We start from the raw sequence: 19,033 nt of genomic DNA on the forward strand, positions 1-19,033 counted from the left end.
TGTAGTAATTAAAGATGTTATGATTTTAATTTGAGATTTTAGGGCCCCACTGTCTTGAGTACCCCGGGCCCCCCGAAGCCTTAATCCAGCTCTGGTCACTGTGCGGTGTGAAAGGGTCCCTTCAGAAATCCCGTGTCACCTGAACCAGTAATTCAACACGGGTAATAAGTAGAGATGAGCGCCTGAAATTTTTCGGGTTTTGTGTTTTGGTTTTGGGTTCGGTTCCGCGGCCGTGTTTTGGGTTCGAACGCGTTTTGGCAAAACCTCACCGAATTTTTTTTGTCGGATTCGGGTGTGTTTTGGATTCGGGTGTTTTTTAAAAAAAACACTAAAAACAGCTTAAATCATAGAATTTGGGGGTCATTTTGATCCCAAAGTATTATTAACCTCAAAAACCATAATTTACACTCATTTTCAGTCTATTCTGAATACCTCACACCTCACAATATTATTTTTAGTCCTAAAATTTGCACCGAGGTCGCTGTGTGAGTAAGATAAGCGACCCTAGTGGCCGACACAAACACCGGGCCCATCTAGGAGTGGCACTGCAGTGTCACGCAGGATGTCCCTTCCAAAAAACCCTCCCCAAACAGCACATGACGCAAAGAAAAAAAGAGGCGCAATGAGGTAGCTGTGTGAGTAAGATTAGCGACCCTAGTGGCCGACACAAACACCGGGCCCATCTAGGAGTGGCACTGCAGTGTCACGCAGGATGGCCCTTCCAAAAAACCCTCCCCAAACAGCACATGACGCAAAGAAAAAAAGAGGCGCAATGAGGTAGCTGTGTGAGTAAGATTAGCGACCCTAGTGGCCGACACAAACACCGGGCCCATCTAGGAGTGGCACTGCAGTGTCACGCAGGATGTCCCTTCCAAAAAACCCTCCCCAAACAGCACATGACGCAAAGAAAAAAAGAGGCGCAATGAGGTAGCTGACTGTGTGAGTAAGATTAGCGACCCTAGTGGCCGACACAAACACCGGGCCCATTTAGGAGTGGCACTGCAGTGTCACGCAGGATGTCCCTTCCAAAAAACCCTCCCCAATCAGCACATGATGCAAAGAAAAAGAAAAGAAAAAAGAGGTGCAAGATGGAATTGTCCTTGGGCCCTCCCACCCACCCTTATGTTGTATAAACAAAACAGGACATGCACACTTTAACCAACCCATCATTTCAGTGACAGGGTCTGCCACACGACTGTGACTGATATGACGGGTTGGTTTGGACCCCCCCCAAAAAAGAAGCAATTAATCTCTCCTTGCACAAACTGGCTCTACAGAGGCAAGATGTCCACCTCATCATCACCCTCCGATATATCACCGTGTACATCCCCCTCCTCACAGATTATCAATTCGTCCCCACTGGAATCCACCATCTCAGCTCCCTGTGTACTTTGTGGAGGCAATTGCTGCTGGTCAATGTCTCCGCGGAGGAATTGATTATAATTCATTTTAATGAACATCATCTTCTCCACATTTTCTGGATGTAACCTCGTATGCCGATTGCTGACAAGGTGAGCGGCGGCACTAAACACTCTTTCGGAGTACACACTTGTGGGAGGGCAACTTAGGTAGAATAAAGCCAGTTTGTGCAAGGGCCTCCAAATTGCCTCTTTTTCCTGCCAGTATAAGTACGGACTGTGTGACGTGCCTACTTGGATGCGGTCACTCATATAATCCTCCACCATTCTATCAATGTTGAGAGAATCATATGCAGTGACAGTAGACGACATGTCCGTAATCGTTGTCAGGTCCTTCAGTCCGGACCAGATGTCAGCATCAGCAGTCGCTCCAGACTGCCCTGCATCACCGCCAGCGGGTGGGCTCGGAATTCTGAGCCTTTTCCTCGCACCCCCAGTTGCGGGAGAATGTGAAGGAGGAGATGTTGACAGGTCGCGTTCCGCTTGACTTGACAATTTTGTCACCAGCAGGTCTTTCAACCCCAGCAGACTTGTGTCTGCCGGAAAGAGAGATCCAAGGTAGGCTTTAAATCTAGGATCGAGCACGGTGGCCAAAATGTAGTGCTCTGATTTCAACAGATTGACCACCCGTGAATCCTTGTTAAGCGAATTAAGGGCTCCATCCACAAGTCCCACATGCCTAGCGGAATCGCTCCGTGTTAGCTCCTCCTTCAATGTCTCCAGCTTCTTCTGCAAAAGCCTGATGAGGGGAATGACCTGACTCAGGCTGGCAGTGTCTGAACTGACTTCACGTGTGGCAAGTTCAAAGGGCATCAGAACCTTGCACAACGTTGAAATCATTCTCCACTGCGCTTGAGACAGGTGCATTCCACCTACTATATCGTGCTCAATTGTATAGGCTTGAATGGCCTTTTGCTGCTCCTCCAACCTCTGAAGCATATAGAGGGTTGAATTCCACCTCGTTACCACTTCTTGCTTCAGATGATGGCAGGGCAGGTTCAGTAGTTTTTGGTGGTGCTCCAGTCTTCTGTACGTGGTGCCTGTACGCCGAAAGTGTCCCGCAATTCTTCTGGCCACCGACAGCATCTCTTGCACGCCCCTGTCGTTTTTTAAATAATTCTGCACCACCAAATTCAAGGTATGTGCAAAACATGGGACGTGCTGGAATTTGCCCATATTTAATGCACACACAATATTGCTGGCGTTGTCCGATGCCACAAATCCACAGGAGAGTCCAATTGGGGTAAGCCATTCCGCGATGATCTTCCTCAGTTGCCGTAAGAGGTTTTCAGCTGTGTGCGTATTCTGGAAAGCGGTGATACAAAGCGTAGCCTGCCTAGGAAAGAGTTGGCGTTTGCGAGATGCTGCTACTGGTGCCGCCGCTGCTGTTCTTGCGGCGGGAGTCCATACATCTACCCAGTGGGCTGTCACAGTCATATAGTCCTGACCCTGCCCTGCTCCACTTGTCCACATGTCCGTGGTTAAGTGGACATTGGGTACAACTGCATTTTTTAGGACACTGGTGAGTCTTTTTCTGAGGTCCGTGTACATTTTCGGTATCGCCTGCCTAGAGAAGTGGAACCTAGATGGTATTTGGTAACGGGGGCACACTGCCTCAATAAATTGTCTAGTTCCCTGTGAACTAACGGCGGATACCGGACGCACGTCTAACACCAACATAGTTGTCAAGGCCTCAGTTATCCGCTTTGCAGCAGGATGACTGCTGTGATATTTCATCTTCCTCGCAAAGGACTGTTGAACAGTCAATTGCTTACTGGAAGTAGTACAAGTGGGCTTACGACTTCCCCTCTGGGATGACCATCGACTCCCAGCAGCAACAACAGCAGCGCCAGCAGCAGTAGGCGTTACACGCAAGGATGCATCGGAGGAATCCCAGGCAGGAGAGGAATCGTCAGAATTGCCAGTGACATGGCCTGCAGGACTATTGGCATTCCTGGGGAAGGAGGAAATTGACACTGAGGGAGTTGGTGGGGTGGTTTGCGTGAGCTTGGTTACAAGAGGAAGGGATTTACTGGTCAGTGGACTGCTTCCGCTGTCACCCAAAGTTTTTGAACTTGTCACTGACTTATTATGAATGCGCTGCAGGTGACGTATAAGGGAGGATGTTCCGAGGTGGTTAACGTCCTTACCCCTACTTATTACAGCTTGACAAAGGGAACACACGGCTTGACACCTGTTGTCCGCATTTCTGTTGAAATACCTCCACACCGAAGAGCTGATTTTTTTGGTATTTTCACCTGGCATGTCAACGGCCATATTCCTCCCACGGACAACAGGTGTCTCCCCGGGTGCCTGACTTAAACAAACCACCTCACCATCAGAATCCTCCTGGTCAATTTCCTCCCCAGCGCCAGCAACACCCATATCCTCCTCATCCTGGTGTACTTCAACACTGACATCTTCAATCTGACTATCAGGAACTGGACTGCGGGTGCTCCTTCCAGCACTTGCAGGGGGCGTGCAAATGGTGGAAGGCGCATGCTCTTCACGTCCAGTGTTGGGAAGGTCAGGCATCGCAACCGACACAATTGGACTCTCCTTGTGGATTTGGGATTTCGAAGAATGCACAGTTCTTTGCTGTGCTGCTTTTGCCAGCTTGAGTCTTTTCATTTTTCTAGCGAGAGGCTGAGTGCTTCCATCCTCATGTGAAGCTGAACCACTAGCCATGAACATAGGCCAGGGCCTCAGCCGTTCCTTGCCACTCCGTGTCGTAAATGGCATATTGGCAAGTTTACGCTTCTCCTCCGACAATTTTATTTTAGGTTTTGGAGTCCTTTTTTTTCTGATATTTGGTGTTTTGGATTTGACATACTCTGTACTATGACATTGGGCATCGGCCTTGGCAGACGACGTTGCTGGCATTTCATCGTCTCGGCCATGACTAGTGGCAGCAGCTTCAGCACGAGGTGGAAGTGGATCTTGATCTTTCCCTAATTTTGGAACCTCAACATTTTTGTTCTCCATATTTTAATAGGCACAACTAAAAGGCACCTCAGGTAAACAATGGAGATGGATACTAGTATACAATTATGGACTGCCTGCCGAGTGCAGACACAGAGGTAGCCACAGCCGTGAACTACCGTACTGTACTGTGTCTGCTGCTAATATAGACTGGTTGATAAAGAGATGTCTATGTAACTATGTATGTATAAAGAAGAAAGAAAAAAAAACCACGGTTAGGTGGTATACAATTATGGACGGACTGCCTGCCGAGTGCAGACACAGAGGTAGCCACAGCCGTGAACTACCGTACTGTACTGTGTCTGCTGCTAATAATATAGACTGGTTGATAAAGAGATGTCGTAGTAGTATGTATGTATAAAGAAGAAAGAAAAAAAAACCACGGTTAGGTGGTATACAATTATGGACGGACTGCCTGCCGAGTGCAGACACAGAGGTAGCCACAGCCGTGAACTACCGTACTGTACTGTGTCTGCTGCTAATATAGACTGGTTGATAAAGAGATGTCTATGTAACTATGTATGTATAAAGAAGAAAGAAAAAAAAACCACGGTTAGGTGGTATACAATTATGGACGGACTGCCTGCCGAGTGCAGACACAGAGGTAGCCACAGCCGTGAACTACCGTACTGTACTGTGTCTGCTGCTAATATAGACTGGTTGATAAAGAGATGTCTATGTAACTATGTATGTATAAAGAAGAAAGAAAAAAAAACCACGGTTAGGTGGTATACAATTATGGACGGACTGCCTGCCGAGTGCAGACACAGAGGTAGCCACAGCCGTGAACTACCGTACTGTACTGTGTCTGCTGCTAATATAGACTGGTTGATAAAGAGATGTCTATGTAACTATGTATGTATAAAGAAGAAAGAAAAAAAAAACCACGGTTAGGTGGTATACAATTATGGACGGACTGCCTGCCGAGTGCAGACACAGAGGTAGCCACAGCCGTGAACTACCGTACTGTACTGTGTCTGCTGCTAATATAGACTGGTTGATAAAGAGATGTCGTAGTAGTATGTATGTATAAAGAAGAAAAAAAAACCACGGTTAGGTGGTATACAATTATGGACGGACTGCCTGCCGAGTGCAGACACAGAGGTAGCCACAGCCGTGAACTACCGTACTGTGTCTGCTGCGACTGGATGATAAATGATATAAAAAATATATATATATCACTACTGCAGCCGGACAGGTATATATTATATATTATATAATGACGGACCTGCTGGACACTGTCTGTCAGCAGAATGAGTTTTATTTTTATAGAATAAAAAAAAAAACAACACACAAGTGAAGTCACACGACGAGTGTTTAACTTTTTCAGGCAATCACAATATAAGTATACTACTAACTATACTGGTGGTCAGTGTGGTCAGGTCACTGGTCAGTCACACTGGCAGTGGCACTCCTGCAGCAAAAGTGTGCACTGTTTAATTTTAATATAATATTATGTACTCCTGGCTCCTGCTATAACCTATAACTGGCACTGCAGTGCTCCCCAGTCTCCCCCACAATTATAAGCTGTGTGAGCTGAGCAGTCAGACAGATATATAATATATATAGATGATGCAGCACACTGGGCTGAGCCTGAGCAGTGCACACAGATATGGTATGTGACTGAGTCACTGTGTGTATCGCTTTTTTCAGGCAGAGAACGGATATATTAAATAAACTGCACTGTCTGGTGGTCACTCACTATATAATATTATGTACTCCTGGCTCCTGCTATAACCTATAACTGGCGCTGCAGTGCTCCCCAGTCTCCCCCACAATTATAAGCTGTGTGAGCTGAGCAGTCAGACAGATATATAATATATATAGATGATGCAGCACACTGGGCTGAGGCTGAGCAGTGCACACAGATATGGTATGTGACTGAGTCACTGTGTGTATCGCTTTTTTCAGGCAGAGAACGGATATATTAAATAAACTGCACTGTCTGGTGGTCACTCACTAGTAAACTCTCTGCACTCTCTACACTTCTACAGTACTCCTCCTAGTCCTAAGCTCCAGTAAATCTCTCTCTCTTATAATCTAAATGGAGAGGACGCCAGCCACGTCCTCTCCCTATCAATCTCAATGCACGTGTGAAAATGGCGGCGACGCGCGGCTCCTTATATAGAATCCGAGTCTCGCGAGAATCCGACAGCGTCATGATGACGTTCGGGCGCGCTCGGGTTAACCGAGCAAGGCGGGAGGATCCGAGTCTGCTCGGACCCGTGAAAAAAACCATGAAGTTCGGGCGGGTTCGGATTCAGAGAAACCGAACCCGCTCATCTCTAGTAATAAGAAGGGTTATTCCCAGGTTGAATACCAGGTCACGGGCAGTGTGATCGGTTTGCGGGGTCGATGCAACATGGGACCTGTTCACTACATAGGGAGAGGCGGCGTGGAGATGAGCTCATCTCCCAGCACCGCTTCCGCCCCCGCCCATGATGTTGGCTCCGCATCCGCCACTATGGCAATCCGACCCGACATATCTGGGTCAGGAGGGCAGTGTGAAAGGTCCAATGCCAGGTCCCACCCTTGAATGACCCATTTCCAATTCCCGGGTAGGACCCGGCATTGCGATCTGAAAGGGGTTATGCAGGGCTGGTTCTAGACCTTGTGGCGCCCAAGGCGAAAGTTTCCTTTGCCAGCCTCCTCCCCCCCAACAGGTAAAACACGGTTAGTGCGCGCCAGAGGCGAGCGTAAAATAATTGGGGCGTGGCTTCATATGGAAGGGGCATTGCCACAGTTATGCCCCCTGTAGTTATGACCCCTGTAGTCATTACCCCAGTAGTTATGCCACAGTAGATATGCCCCCTGTAGCTGTGTCCCCCTGTAGTTGTGCCCCCAGTAGATTTGCCTCCAGTAGTTGTGCCCTCATTAGATTTGCCCCCAATACTCATCAGCCCCGCTCCTGCTTCCCGACCGCTGCTGCTCCGTCTCTGGCTGCCCGCTACCCGGATCTATGGGAGAGACGTCATGACGTTTAGGACCTCTAGCATCTGACAATGGTGCCAGCTGCAGCGGGTGCCCACACAGCCCATGGCGTCTGCTGCAGCCGGATTCGGAGTGCAGGTGGGCGGCGAGCACCTGGGAGGTAACTGCAGCTGCGCCCGCAGGCCGCAGAACCCCCCTGGGTGCCCACCCAGCTTGCCTGTGCCTAGATCCGATCCTGGAGTTATGTTACTGTCCCCTCACACAGTGTGGGGACAGCCATTTTGTGTACTGAACATATATTCATTCCATCAGTTTATTAGGCATTAATAACATCATACAAACACAATGTGGATATTAATATTAACTTAACTAAAGGGCCATAACCGATTAGTATACTCAAGCAGCATATTTGCAAGGATGGGGGCTTGATGAGAAAGAAAGTGGATTTAAAAAGTGAGTGATAGAGATTGTCAGTTGTGTGTGTGTGTGTGTGTGTGTGTGTGTGTGGGTCAATATTTTATACAGATGAAGGTAACATAAGATGTGACAGTCTCTGTTTCTAATCCTGCTTTATTCAAAGAAACCTGTGTTGCATTTACATGTGCTGTATGTCAATTGTGTTGTAGAGGAGAGCACCCCAGCTCTGTATCCTCCTGCATTGAAACCAGCCTGCCACTTTTATAAAGATGGCCCCAAGAGTCCTTACTGCACCATCAGAGTGTGATTGTACAAACCTGCAGAACATGTTCCTGAGTACCACTGCCACCACTGCTACTATCACCACCGCCATCTCCAGTGATACAGACCACTTACTCTGTATTACCTGGTGCTACTGATGTTACCTCTGACAGCACCTGCTACCGCTGTTATCTTTAATAAACCTGCAAGCCTGTCTAAGGACAAACTATATGGCCTAAATTCCATCTCACATACCACTGGTGCATATTTTTTTACACCAATTATAGGACATATGAACAAAGCTGTTATCCTTTTATAAGCGTTGTGGCTTTTATGGTTCTACTAGACTTCATTTATTAATATTATGTCACTGAGTTCTTAAAATCATGTTGCAGATATTTAAGGCAGATAATTGGTTAGCAGGAAATTAAGTTGTGATTATAGTTTGGGATAAGTCAGGGCATACCTGAAGTCTGAAGACTTAAGAGTGTCAGCTCTTGAACAAAATGTTAGTTGTGACAGAACTGGGTATTTAAAAGTGATCATGACATATCATTTGGGAATTTGAAGGATTGAATTTATACAAAACGCATCTAAATATACAATCAAAATATAATGACACTAAGTAAAAAGCAAAGAACTGAAGAAACATCCTGGGGGTAATTCCAAGTTGATCGCAGCAGGAAATTTTTTAGCAGTTGGGCAAAACCATGTGCACTGCAGGGGAGGCAGATATAACATGTGCAGAGAGAGTTAGATTTGGGTGGGTTATTTTGTTTCTGTGCAGGGTAAATACTGGCTGCTTTATTTTTACACTGCAAATTAGATTGCAGATTGAACACACCCCACCCAAATCTATCTCTCTCTGCAAATGTTATATCTGCCTCTCCTGCAGTGCACATGGTCTTGCCCAACTGCTAAAAAATTTCCTGCTGCGATCAACTTGGAATTACCCCCCCAATCTTTTGTATGCTCATTATGAAAGGAGACAAACAAGTTATTGACAGTAACAAACATCGAGTCAAGGGCAAACGCAGAATTTTTAAAGAGGAGTTTCTAAATGCAAGTCACAATCTCCCATCCCATCTGGTGGAGCGGTGGAAGAACCCAGTACCAGAGGTGTAGCAAGTTGTCATGGTGCCTGGAGCAAGGTATGTTTCGGCGCCCCCCTCCCCTGTACTGAATTGGGGGCATGGCCACCAAGGCCAGTTCTAGACCATGTGGCATCCAGGGTGAAAGTTTCCTTTGGCGCCCCCCCACACCCACAGGTTAAACATAATGCGCGCCAAAGGCGCGCAGCAAACAATAGGAGCATGGCTTCATAGGGAAGGGGCGTGGCCACAGTTATGCCCCCTGTAGTTATGGACCCAGTAGTTGTGCCCCCTGTAGCTGTGCCCCCTGTAGATTTGCCCCCTGTAGATGTGCCCGCAGTAGATGTGCCCCCTGTAGATGTGCCCCCTGTAGTTGTGTCCCTAGTGGGTGTGTCCCCAGTAGGTGTGCCTCCTGTAGCTGTGCCCAGAGTAATTGTGCCCCCTGGTTTGTGCCCCCTGTAGATTTGCCCCCAGTAGTTGTGCCCCCTGTAGATTTGCCCCCAGTAGATGTGCCCAGCGTAGTTGTGCCCCCTGTAGATTTGCCCCCAGTAGATGTGCCCCCTGTAGCTGTGCCCAGAGTATTTGTGCCCCCTGTATATGTGCCCCCTGTAGTTGTACCCAGAATAGTTGTGCCCCCCAGTAGGTGTGCCCAGAGAAATTATGCCCCTGTAGCTGTGCCCCCTGGTAGCGCTGCAAACACAAAAGAAAAAACAAACAAAACAAATACAAAATACTCACCTGTCCGCTCCTGCTTCCCGACTGCTGCTGGCCGCATCTCTGCCCATCCGTGTGTGTGACGCGTGACGTCACACGCATGTCACAGACCGGCAGGGAGCGGAGGGGAGGAGGGAGAGACTTGATGCAGCTCGGGCTTCCAGCTGTCAGTGACTGGCAGCTGCGACCGCAAGCTGCTTGCAGGAGGGAGGTTCCGGCGGAGTCAAGCTGCGGCGCCCTGTACTGTCTTGGGCGCCTGGAGCTCGAGCTCCACCGGAACCGCCCTCCCTACGCCCCTGCCCAGTACATACCCTGAACTTATATATCTACATATTGGTCATTTTATACACTGGATAGTGTGTGGAGTAATTTATTCCATTTACATTTATTTAACTAATATACATAAAATAAAATAAAATAAAATAAGTGGTCAGGTAAAGTTTAAACACCCCATAATAAGTAAATAAATACACAAACAAAATAGAACCAGTAGGAGGCAAATCTGCACTTTCTATGCACACATTCTACCACCTCATAGTAAGGCTCCTGTCTCTTCTTCCTGACAGCTACTCTCTGGTCCAGTGCACTGATTGAGCACTCCGGTCCACACACACAGATAACTTGGTAGAAGAAGCTGCTACCACTGGCCTGTGCAACAGTTCCACGCTGTCCATTAAACTGCATGTTGTAAGAGCATCACTAGTAATTGTATTACATACAAATGCTATTGTAATCATCATTTGAGCCACTGGCCAGGAATATGCGGGTTTCCGTACAAAAAGAACCCCCCCTGCGTTTGCCTATGGGAGTCCATGTATTAATGTAGTAATTGCAGTTGATCCTCAAGAAATGGCTATTTTCAGAGTATTGCTGCATTACTCAGTATCAGGATTATTTAACACTAAGGATATGTCTGATATCCATGGCAGCCCCTGTATTTTCATTTGCATAAGCAGTCATAGCTTTATAGAAAGATTGCCTAAATTGCCTATTTACTAAGTTTTGAAAACCTTGCTTTTCAGAGCTGGCACCTTCTAGCTAACACCATCTGTTTTTTGGCGGAGAGTGGAATTCAGATTCCTCTATAGCAGTCTGTACTTGCACATGCATGGTGGATGATTTCACATCCGCAGTAGATAATATAAGCCGGGCTGAGCTAGGAGTAAGGCACTATACCTGTTACTGAATGGCTGGGACAAAGAGCCACTGTTCTTCCAAGGAATTTAGAGAAATTCCAAATAAAAATTATTTCTCACCCATCGCAACATGCAGCTATAAAAAATTAAAGTTTACGGGACCCAACTGCCACCAATTATAAATAGGTCCCATACTATACTTGTATTTTAACATTTGTACACTTGTTCCCACTACGCTGTTTTAGCAGGGTGCTGCTCCATACCCGATTTTAAAATGGCAAAACACAGCCTGGCCCTTATGGCGACGTCTAGGTGAAACAGCCGGCCCTCTTCTTTCCCTACCTGCAGGCTGCAGTGTCCTGTGGGAGGGAAACGTTGTGGTGCAGTGGTTTACCACCGGTGCATAGATGCCTCTATTCACAGTGAGGGGAAAGCTTGGGGGCAGCCCAGGGTGTCTGAAAGTTCTGGGAACGCCCCGAAGTGTGATGACCAGGCACGGGCAGAAGTTATCAGAAGATAGCTGCCGGCCTGCAGTTCACCCTAGCGTAAACACTATATACATATAGACTAGACATCATACAGTACAAATACACATTTTTACAAAACAGTCAAGGACAGACAGTTACACTTTTTATACTTTCCATTAGTGTTTCCATGACTAGATCATTCTTACTCTCTATTTCTACAGAATAATTTGTAGTATAAGTAAGCAGATTCAACAAGTCAATCCCTAGGACAACATAAAGTAGCCACTACCTGGTCCAGTCTCGCAGGTTACAGGAAACTGCTTAATTTCTGGAGCTGAAGCATTAGCGTAATAGGATGTCTCATGTACCCACCAGTAAGGCCTTTGTCCAAAAAGAATCCTGTAAGACAAAGAAAAACAATAATTATATTATGTAGATCATGCATAAAGGAGATTCTGAGCACTGGCCATCATCACCTGCTTTTGTCATGAATTCTGTTGTCAAACCTATTATATATTTTTCTTAAAGAGGATTGCCACTTTAAATCATGGTTCCCACTAATCCCCCTTATTTTAGTACTTTGATAGGCATTACTCCACTTAGACCAATACCATAAAGCCAGTTCTAGGCTTTCTCTGGAAGAATGATATAGCCAATCTAGCAGCAGTGAATGAAAGTTGGCTAGTGATTGGTGGAATGCCCATTGGCTTTTATTCACAGCTGCTTCTGTATATAACACATAGGTGTAAATGTACTAAAGTGTGGGTTTACAAAAATGGGGGTGTTGCCATAGCAATCAGTCAAATGATATAATTTTTCTAGAATTATCAATTATAAGGTGTTGTGAAAAGTTTTTTTGCTTCCTATCTGGTTTCTTCTATTATTGTATATTTGTCATGCTTCATTGTTTTAGATCTTTAAACAAAATCTTTGTTTATAATAAAGTTGTAAAAAAAAAAACTGGGAGCACTGTATGTCATAATGTGAATTGGGGATACTGTGTGGCATAATGTATACTGGCAGCACTACAATGTGAAATAATATGGATTAGGGCACTACTATGGCTCATAAAATAAACGAGGTCACTACTATGGGGCATAAAATAAAGTAGGGCACTACTATGGGGCATAACATTAACTAAGGCACTAATATGATTCAAAATATGAACTAGGGCAGGCATGTCCAAACTGCGGCCCTCCAGCTGTTGTGAAAATACATATCCCAGCATGACCTGACACAGTTTTGCTGTCAGAGAATGCTAAAGCTGTGTCAGGGCATGCTGGGATGTATAGTTTCTAAACAGCTGGAGGGCCGAAGTTTGGACATGCCTGAACTAGGGTATTGCTATGTGGCATTAAATTAACACCTGCTGTGGAGAGGTGTCTCTCTAGAAGCAATGGGACAGGGGCCCCTTCAAAATGTTGCTATGGGGCCCACAAAGTTCTGGTTACGCCCCTGACCTCAAGTATCTTTTTGTGTTAATCCCTGAAGGAAAAACTGCAAATATTGTTTACAAAGACATTTTGTGATCAATGGGGGTAATTCCAAGTTGATCGCAGCAGGAATTTTGCTAGCAGTTGGGCAAAACCATGTTATTATTATTATCCTTTATTTATATGGCGCCACAAGGGATCCGCAGCGCCCATTACACAGTACATGATCAAATGAGCAAACAAGAAAACAGCACTTACAGTTCAAGACAATATAGGACAGGTATAGAAAACCCGGGGTTAGGTGGCACCAAAGGGAGTATGGAGTATAAGATAGTGTGTGATAGCCGGGCAGGGCGAGGTCCATCAGTGTTTTTACAAGCATTGCACGCCAGGCCGTTTCATCACATAAGCAAGCAGTTTATTCACAGTTCAGACAGGGTTATCACGACAATAACATTTAATTTCTTGTTCTCTCTCCAGCGTAAGATTCATATGGGTTACATCAGGTTACATCTCCTTCCATTTGTTTCACTGGCAATAACAGCATTAACAATGACGTGACAGCATTACAGTACAGTACATACCAGCGCAGTCTCTGGGAATCAGTAGTGCGGCTTCCGCAAACTGAGATTCATTTCAGTGTGCTCTCCCCCATTCGCTAGGGGATCTATCTAAACGGGATCTCTCATGGACACGTTACTGGGGGCCTTCCGCCAAACGTGGTTTCCTACCACTCACCCAGGTCGTCCTCTCCCACAGACTCACACCTCCCGTCCTGCTTCTTGGGTATCCCTGAAGATGCCTTTGTTCCTGGTTCCTTCCACTGTACTCTGCATACTGTGGCTCTCACACTGCAAATCTGGATATCTTTTGCTCTTCCTAGCAGCACCTACATGCTGTTCTATAATGCCAGGGACTGTGGAGTACCATGCTTGTTCCACAATCCCCAGACTGCGTTTCTCCTGGACACTAGCCTGTGCCCTCCATCTCTGTCCTCAGCTCACACTGAATTTTGTTAGCAGTTGGGCAAAACCATGTGCACTGCAGGGAAGGCAGATTTAACATGTGCAGAGAGAGTTAGATTTGGGTGTGGTGTGTTCAATCTGCAATCTAATTTGCAGTGTAAAAATAAAGCAGCCAGTATTTACCCTGCACAGAAACAAAATAACCCACCCAAATCTAACTCTCTCTGCACATGTTAAATCTGCCTTCCCTGCAGTGCACGTGGTTTTGCCCAACTGCAGATGTAACATGTGCAGAGAGAGTTAGATTTGGGTGGGGTATATTGTTTCTGTGCAGGGTAAATACTGGCTGCTTTATTTTTACACTGCAATTTAGATTTCAGTTTGAACACACCACACCCAAATCTAACTCTCTCTGCACATGTTATATCTGCCCCCCTGCAGTGCACATGGTTTTGCCCATCTGCTAACAAATTTGTTGCTGCAATCAACTCTGAACTGAGATACGGTCGTTAGGTCGACACAGCTTAGGTCGACAGCCATTAGGTCGACCACTGAAGGTTGACATGCATTATGTCGACATGGTCAATAGGTCGACATGGTCATTAGGTCGACGTGGTCATTAGGTCGACATGTACTAGGTCGACAGGTCGAAAGGTCGACATGAGTTTTTCACTTTTTTTCATTTTTTGGACTTTTTCATACTTGATGATCCATGTGGACTACAAATGGGAACAGTAACCTGTGCCGATCGCAGAGGTAGCGAAGTGAGGCACCTTGCCCGAAGCATGGCAAGTGAAGTGAGCCATGATAGGGGACACAGTGCACTAATTGGGGTTCCCTGTCACTTTACGAATAGAACGACACAAAAAAAGTCCAAAACCCCATGTTGATTTTTTGACCTGTCGACCTAGTACATGTCAACCTAATGACCACGTCGACCTATTGCCCCTGTCGACTTAATGCATGTCAACCTTCCATGGTTGACCCAATGACTGTCGACCTAAATTGAGTCGACCCAATGACCCATACCCTCTGAATTAGGCCCCATGACATTTTGGTTCACGTAGTCAGGTGAAGTGAATAACACTAATTATTTTGTTACAAACGCACTTTTCAAGCGGTGGGATATTTTAGGCAGAAGTTCTTGAAACTGAAGTGTTAGAAGCAGGAAAAATGGCCAAATTGTGATGGTTATTAACTAGACGACTGGGTCAGATCTCCTCCAAAACGGCAGGTCTTGTAAGGTGTTCCCAGTATGTAGTGGTTAGTGCCTACCAAAATTGGTCCAAGGAAGGACGCCCAGTGAACCTGCAACAGGGTCACGGGCACACAAAGGCTCATTAATGCGCAATGGGAGTAAAGGCTAACCCATCTGGTCCTATCTCACGGAAGCGCTACTGTAACACAAATTGCTGAAAACATGCTGGCTATTATGACAGAAATGTGCAGTACTTAGTGTGTATTGTACTGCGTATCTGCAAACCGGTCAGGCCCATGCCCTTCTGCTACCTGTCCACCACCAGAAGCGCCTATGATGGGCACGTGAGCATGAGAACTGGACCATGGAGCAATGGAAGAAGGTGCCCTGGTCTAATGAATGACATTTTCTTTTACATCATGTGGTTGGCAGGGTGTATGTGCATTGTTTATCTGGTGAAGAGATGGCATCAGAATGTTCTGCTAGTCCTCCTGGTCCTCATGTGGATGTTACTGTCACATGTACCACCAACCTAAACATTGTTGTAGATCAAATACAATGGTCAACAGTATTCCCTGATTGCATTATCCTCTATCAGTAGTATAATGCACGTACTGCAAATAATGTTCAGGAATGGTTTGAAGAACATGACAAAGAGTTCAAGGTGTTGCCTTGACCATTAAATTCCCCAGATCTCAAGCCAATGCATCTGTGGGATGTATCATGTACTAGTAAAACAAGTCCGAGCCATGTAGGCCCACCTCACAACTTACAGTACTTAACGCCTTGGTGAAAGATACCACAATACACTTTCAGAGGTCTTGTGGAGTCCATGCTTCGACGGGTCAGAAGCATGAGGGGGATCTACACAATATTAGGCAGGTGGTTTTAGTAATGTCTTATGGGTGGTTAAATATATATATATATATATATATATATATATATATTTATTCATGCATATATATATATATATATATATGCATTCTTCACACTTGGGATATCCATTGACATTCTATAGAGTGGTTGAATACTGTTGAGAGTGTCCCTCAAAAAAAAAATGTTGATATCCAATTGACATACGTCATTTCTTTATATATAAGGTCTTGTGGACCACAAATTTAAATGTGCAGTGGCCCGTCTGATAGATGCAAGTGTCCAAGAATTGTACCATTTGTTGGTTTAGTTATTGCAAAGATGGTAATTACTCACAAATTAAGATGTATCCCTGATGAAGTCTCGCTGTGAGACGAAACGAGTTGGGTTTCTTATACATTTACCGTGACCTCTAGCACAAGGAGAAGACTGTAAAAGAACATCTATACATCTGTACATCAACATCCGTGGTGATTTTTAAGCTGTTGTTAATACCAGGAAATATTTCCTATTTTGAAATGTCTATGTGATTATGGACTTATTTTACATTTTATGAATTTTAATAATAAATTGTATCAGAGGAATACACTGTTTAACACTACTCCTCGTGTAATACCTTATTTCATCTGGGCACTTATGCAATATCTGTAGTAGGTGTGACAATTGGTAGGGTGTTGATAGAACCCAGAGGCGCTAGTCTCACTACTTTTATATATATATATATATATATATATATATATATAGTACTGTTGGCATGACCACCATTTGCCTTCAAAACAGCATAAATTTTTCTAGGTATACTTGTACACAGTTTTTGCAGGAACTCTGCAGGGAGGTTGTCCGAACATCTTGGAGAATTAACCACAGATCTTCTGTCAATATAGGCTTGCTCAAATTCTTCTGTCTCTTCATGTAATCCCAGACAAACTCAATTATATTGAGATCAGGACTCTATGGGCACCATTTCATCACTTCCAGGACTCCTTGTTCTTCTTTACACTGACGATAGATCTTAATGACATTGGCTGTATCTTTGGGGTTGTAGTCCTGCTGCAGAATAAATTTGGAGCCAATCAGATGCCTCCATGCTGGTATTGCATGATGGATAATTACCTGCATGTATTTCTCAGAAACAGGCAACATTGAGGACCGCAGACGCAGTGGTCAGCCATCTTTCCAAAGGTGCTCAATGGAGTTGAGGTCAGAGCTCTGTGCAGGCCAGTCAAGTTCTCCCACACTAAACTCATCAAACCATGTATTTATAGCCCTTGCTTTTTGCACTGGAGCACAGTCATGTTGGAAAAGAAAAGGGCCTTCCCCAACCTGTTGCCACAAAGTTGAAACCATAGCATTGTCCAAAATGTCTTGGTATGCTGAAGTACTAAGACTGCCCTACACTGGAGATAAGGGGCCTAGCCCAAACCCTAAAAAACAGCCCCATTCTATTATCCCTCCTACACCAAACTTCACAGTTGGCATAATGCAGTCAGACAGGTAAACTTCTACTGGCATCCGCCAAACCGAAACTCACCCAACTGACTGCAACACAGAAAAGCGTGATTCATTACTCCACAGAACACGTTTCCACTGCTCCATAGTCCATAGTCTGTTCCCACTTTATGGGTGACATGGACACCCACGATTGGGAATAGTCTTGGGCCCCCTTCCGGCCTTCTGGCGGCCGGGATGCCGGTATCATTATGCTTACTGCCGGAATCCTGTCCGCTGGGATCATAACTACATCCCATCTCTATGAATGATGCTAGTGTTTACAGTTGTGGAGTGATACAGCTATGGCTCTGTGATGGGGTTTTGGTGACAGTTGGAAGTAGTTTAGGTGTGCGATCATTGTGAAAAAATGCACATGTCATGTGATCTGGTGTAAAAGAGAATAGTAGTGGTCCAAAAATAAGGACTGTCCCCTGGATAGGATTGTCTTTTTTTTAGATCTGATGTTCTTGTTGTAGGAGAAACTCCCCACTCAGGAAACAAGAAAGATAACAGAGAATCCAATTATTCCACAATATACCACTCCAAATTCAAGGGGCTTAACCCTGTCCAGACTAACCTATTATCGGTGAGATGCATACACATAAAGGTATCTTTAAAGCATAAATAATTTTGGGCCCGATTCAGACCTGATCACTCCTCTGAGAGTTTTCAAAGGTTTGCAATTACATAGTCGCCACCCAAACAGAGTAAATACCCGCCAAGTGCAAGTCTGCGTACGCCCTGCGAAAAGTTTTTCATATCCCGGTCAGCTGCAAATCTGTTCGCAACTCACTCACCATCTAATGTTTTTTCCATCATGTGCAGTCTGTGTGTAGGCCAAGACCTACTACTACAGTGCGATAGCAACAGGCTTTTCGGGGCTGGAGCTGACGTTGCACACCCTCCCTGAAAACGCTTGGGAATACCTGCATTTTTCGTGACACTCCCAGAAAACGGGCAGTTACCACCCCCAAATGTCCGCTTCCTGTCAATCAACTTGTGTATGCCTAGCTATCAAAAAAGATGCTGGATTCTTTCGCAGTTTGACCTTGCGCGTGTGAAAAACAGTCTGTACACATGCGCAGTTGATCGATAATCGCCCGCTCTGCGAAAATGCACAACAGCAATCAGGTTTGAATTGGGCTCTTTGTTACATAGCTTTCAGGTCTGAACCAGTATAAATCTCTTTTGGGTATTGACTCACCTGGGTACAAGTATAGACGTTACTCAAAAGGTTTCTTTAGCACTGGGACTCAGCACCTCGACCTACATGTCCTCAATACAGGTAAACATTCACAAATACCAGCAACTTTTTGAATTTTCTTTCCAAAATTTTTTTTTTCATAATGTAGCATAGAACAAAATAGCCCCCAAATATTATTTATTGCAAATATAGGCTAAAACAGGATAAATTAGTTCCCTAAGTGGTCCCTCCACAACCATAAACCCAATAAACATACCAAAACCGCCTCAGTTGGAATGAGCAGGGTCAAGAATGTTCATAAGATGACAAAAAGGTAAGACCACAGTGTTAAACAGTCCACCTTATATTGCAGACCAGGTAACAGGGTTAGCCTAGGTTGGGGGGTGACATGAGTGCGCTTAACAATTTAGTTATTTATGCCAACTTTTGCAGTCCTGGGTGCCTATCAATGT

The 19,033-nt window shown here is 45.3% G+C and overlaps 1 protein-coding gene across 1 annotated transcript in view; it reads right to left on the reverse strand.

Annotated features, from left to right (window-relative positions):
- LOC135055715 (glucose-6-phosphatase catalytic subunit 1-like) overlaps positions 1 to 19,033 on the reverse strand; it is an 82,030-nt gene that overhangs the window by 8,079 nt on the left and 54,918 nt on the right. The window contains exon 2 of the mRNA XM_063960093.1: positions 11,707 to 11,816. Coding sequence (XP_063816163.1) covers positions 11,707 to 11,816 — 110 coding nt within the window. The remainder of the gene's footprint in view (positions 1 to 11,706; positions 11,817 to 19,033) is intronic.

The sequence above is a fragment of the Pseudophryne corroboree genome, chromosome 3 (genome assembly GCF_028390025.1).
Source record: "Pseudophryne corroboree isolate aPseCor3 chromosome 3, aPseCor3.hap2, whole genome shotgun sequence".
Taxonomy (NCBI): Eukaryota; Metazoa; Chordata; class Amphibia; order Anura; family Myobatrachidae; genus Pseudophryne; species Pseudophryne corroboree.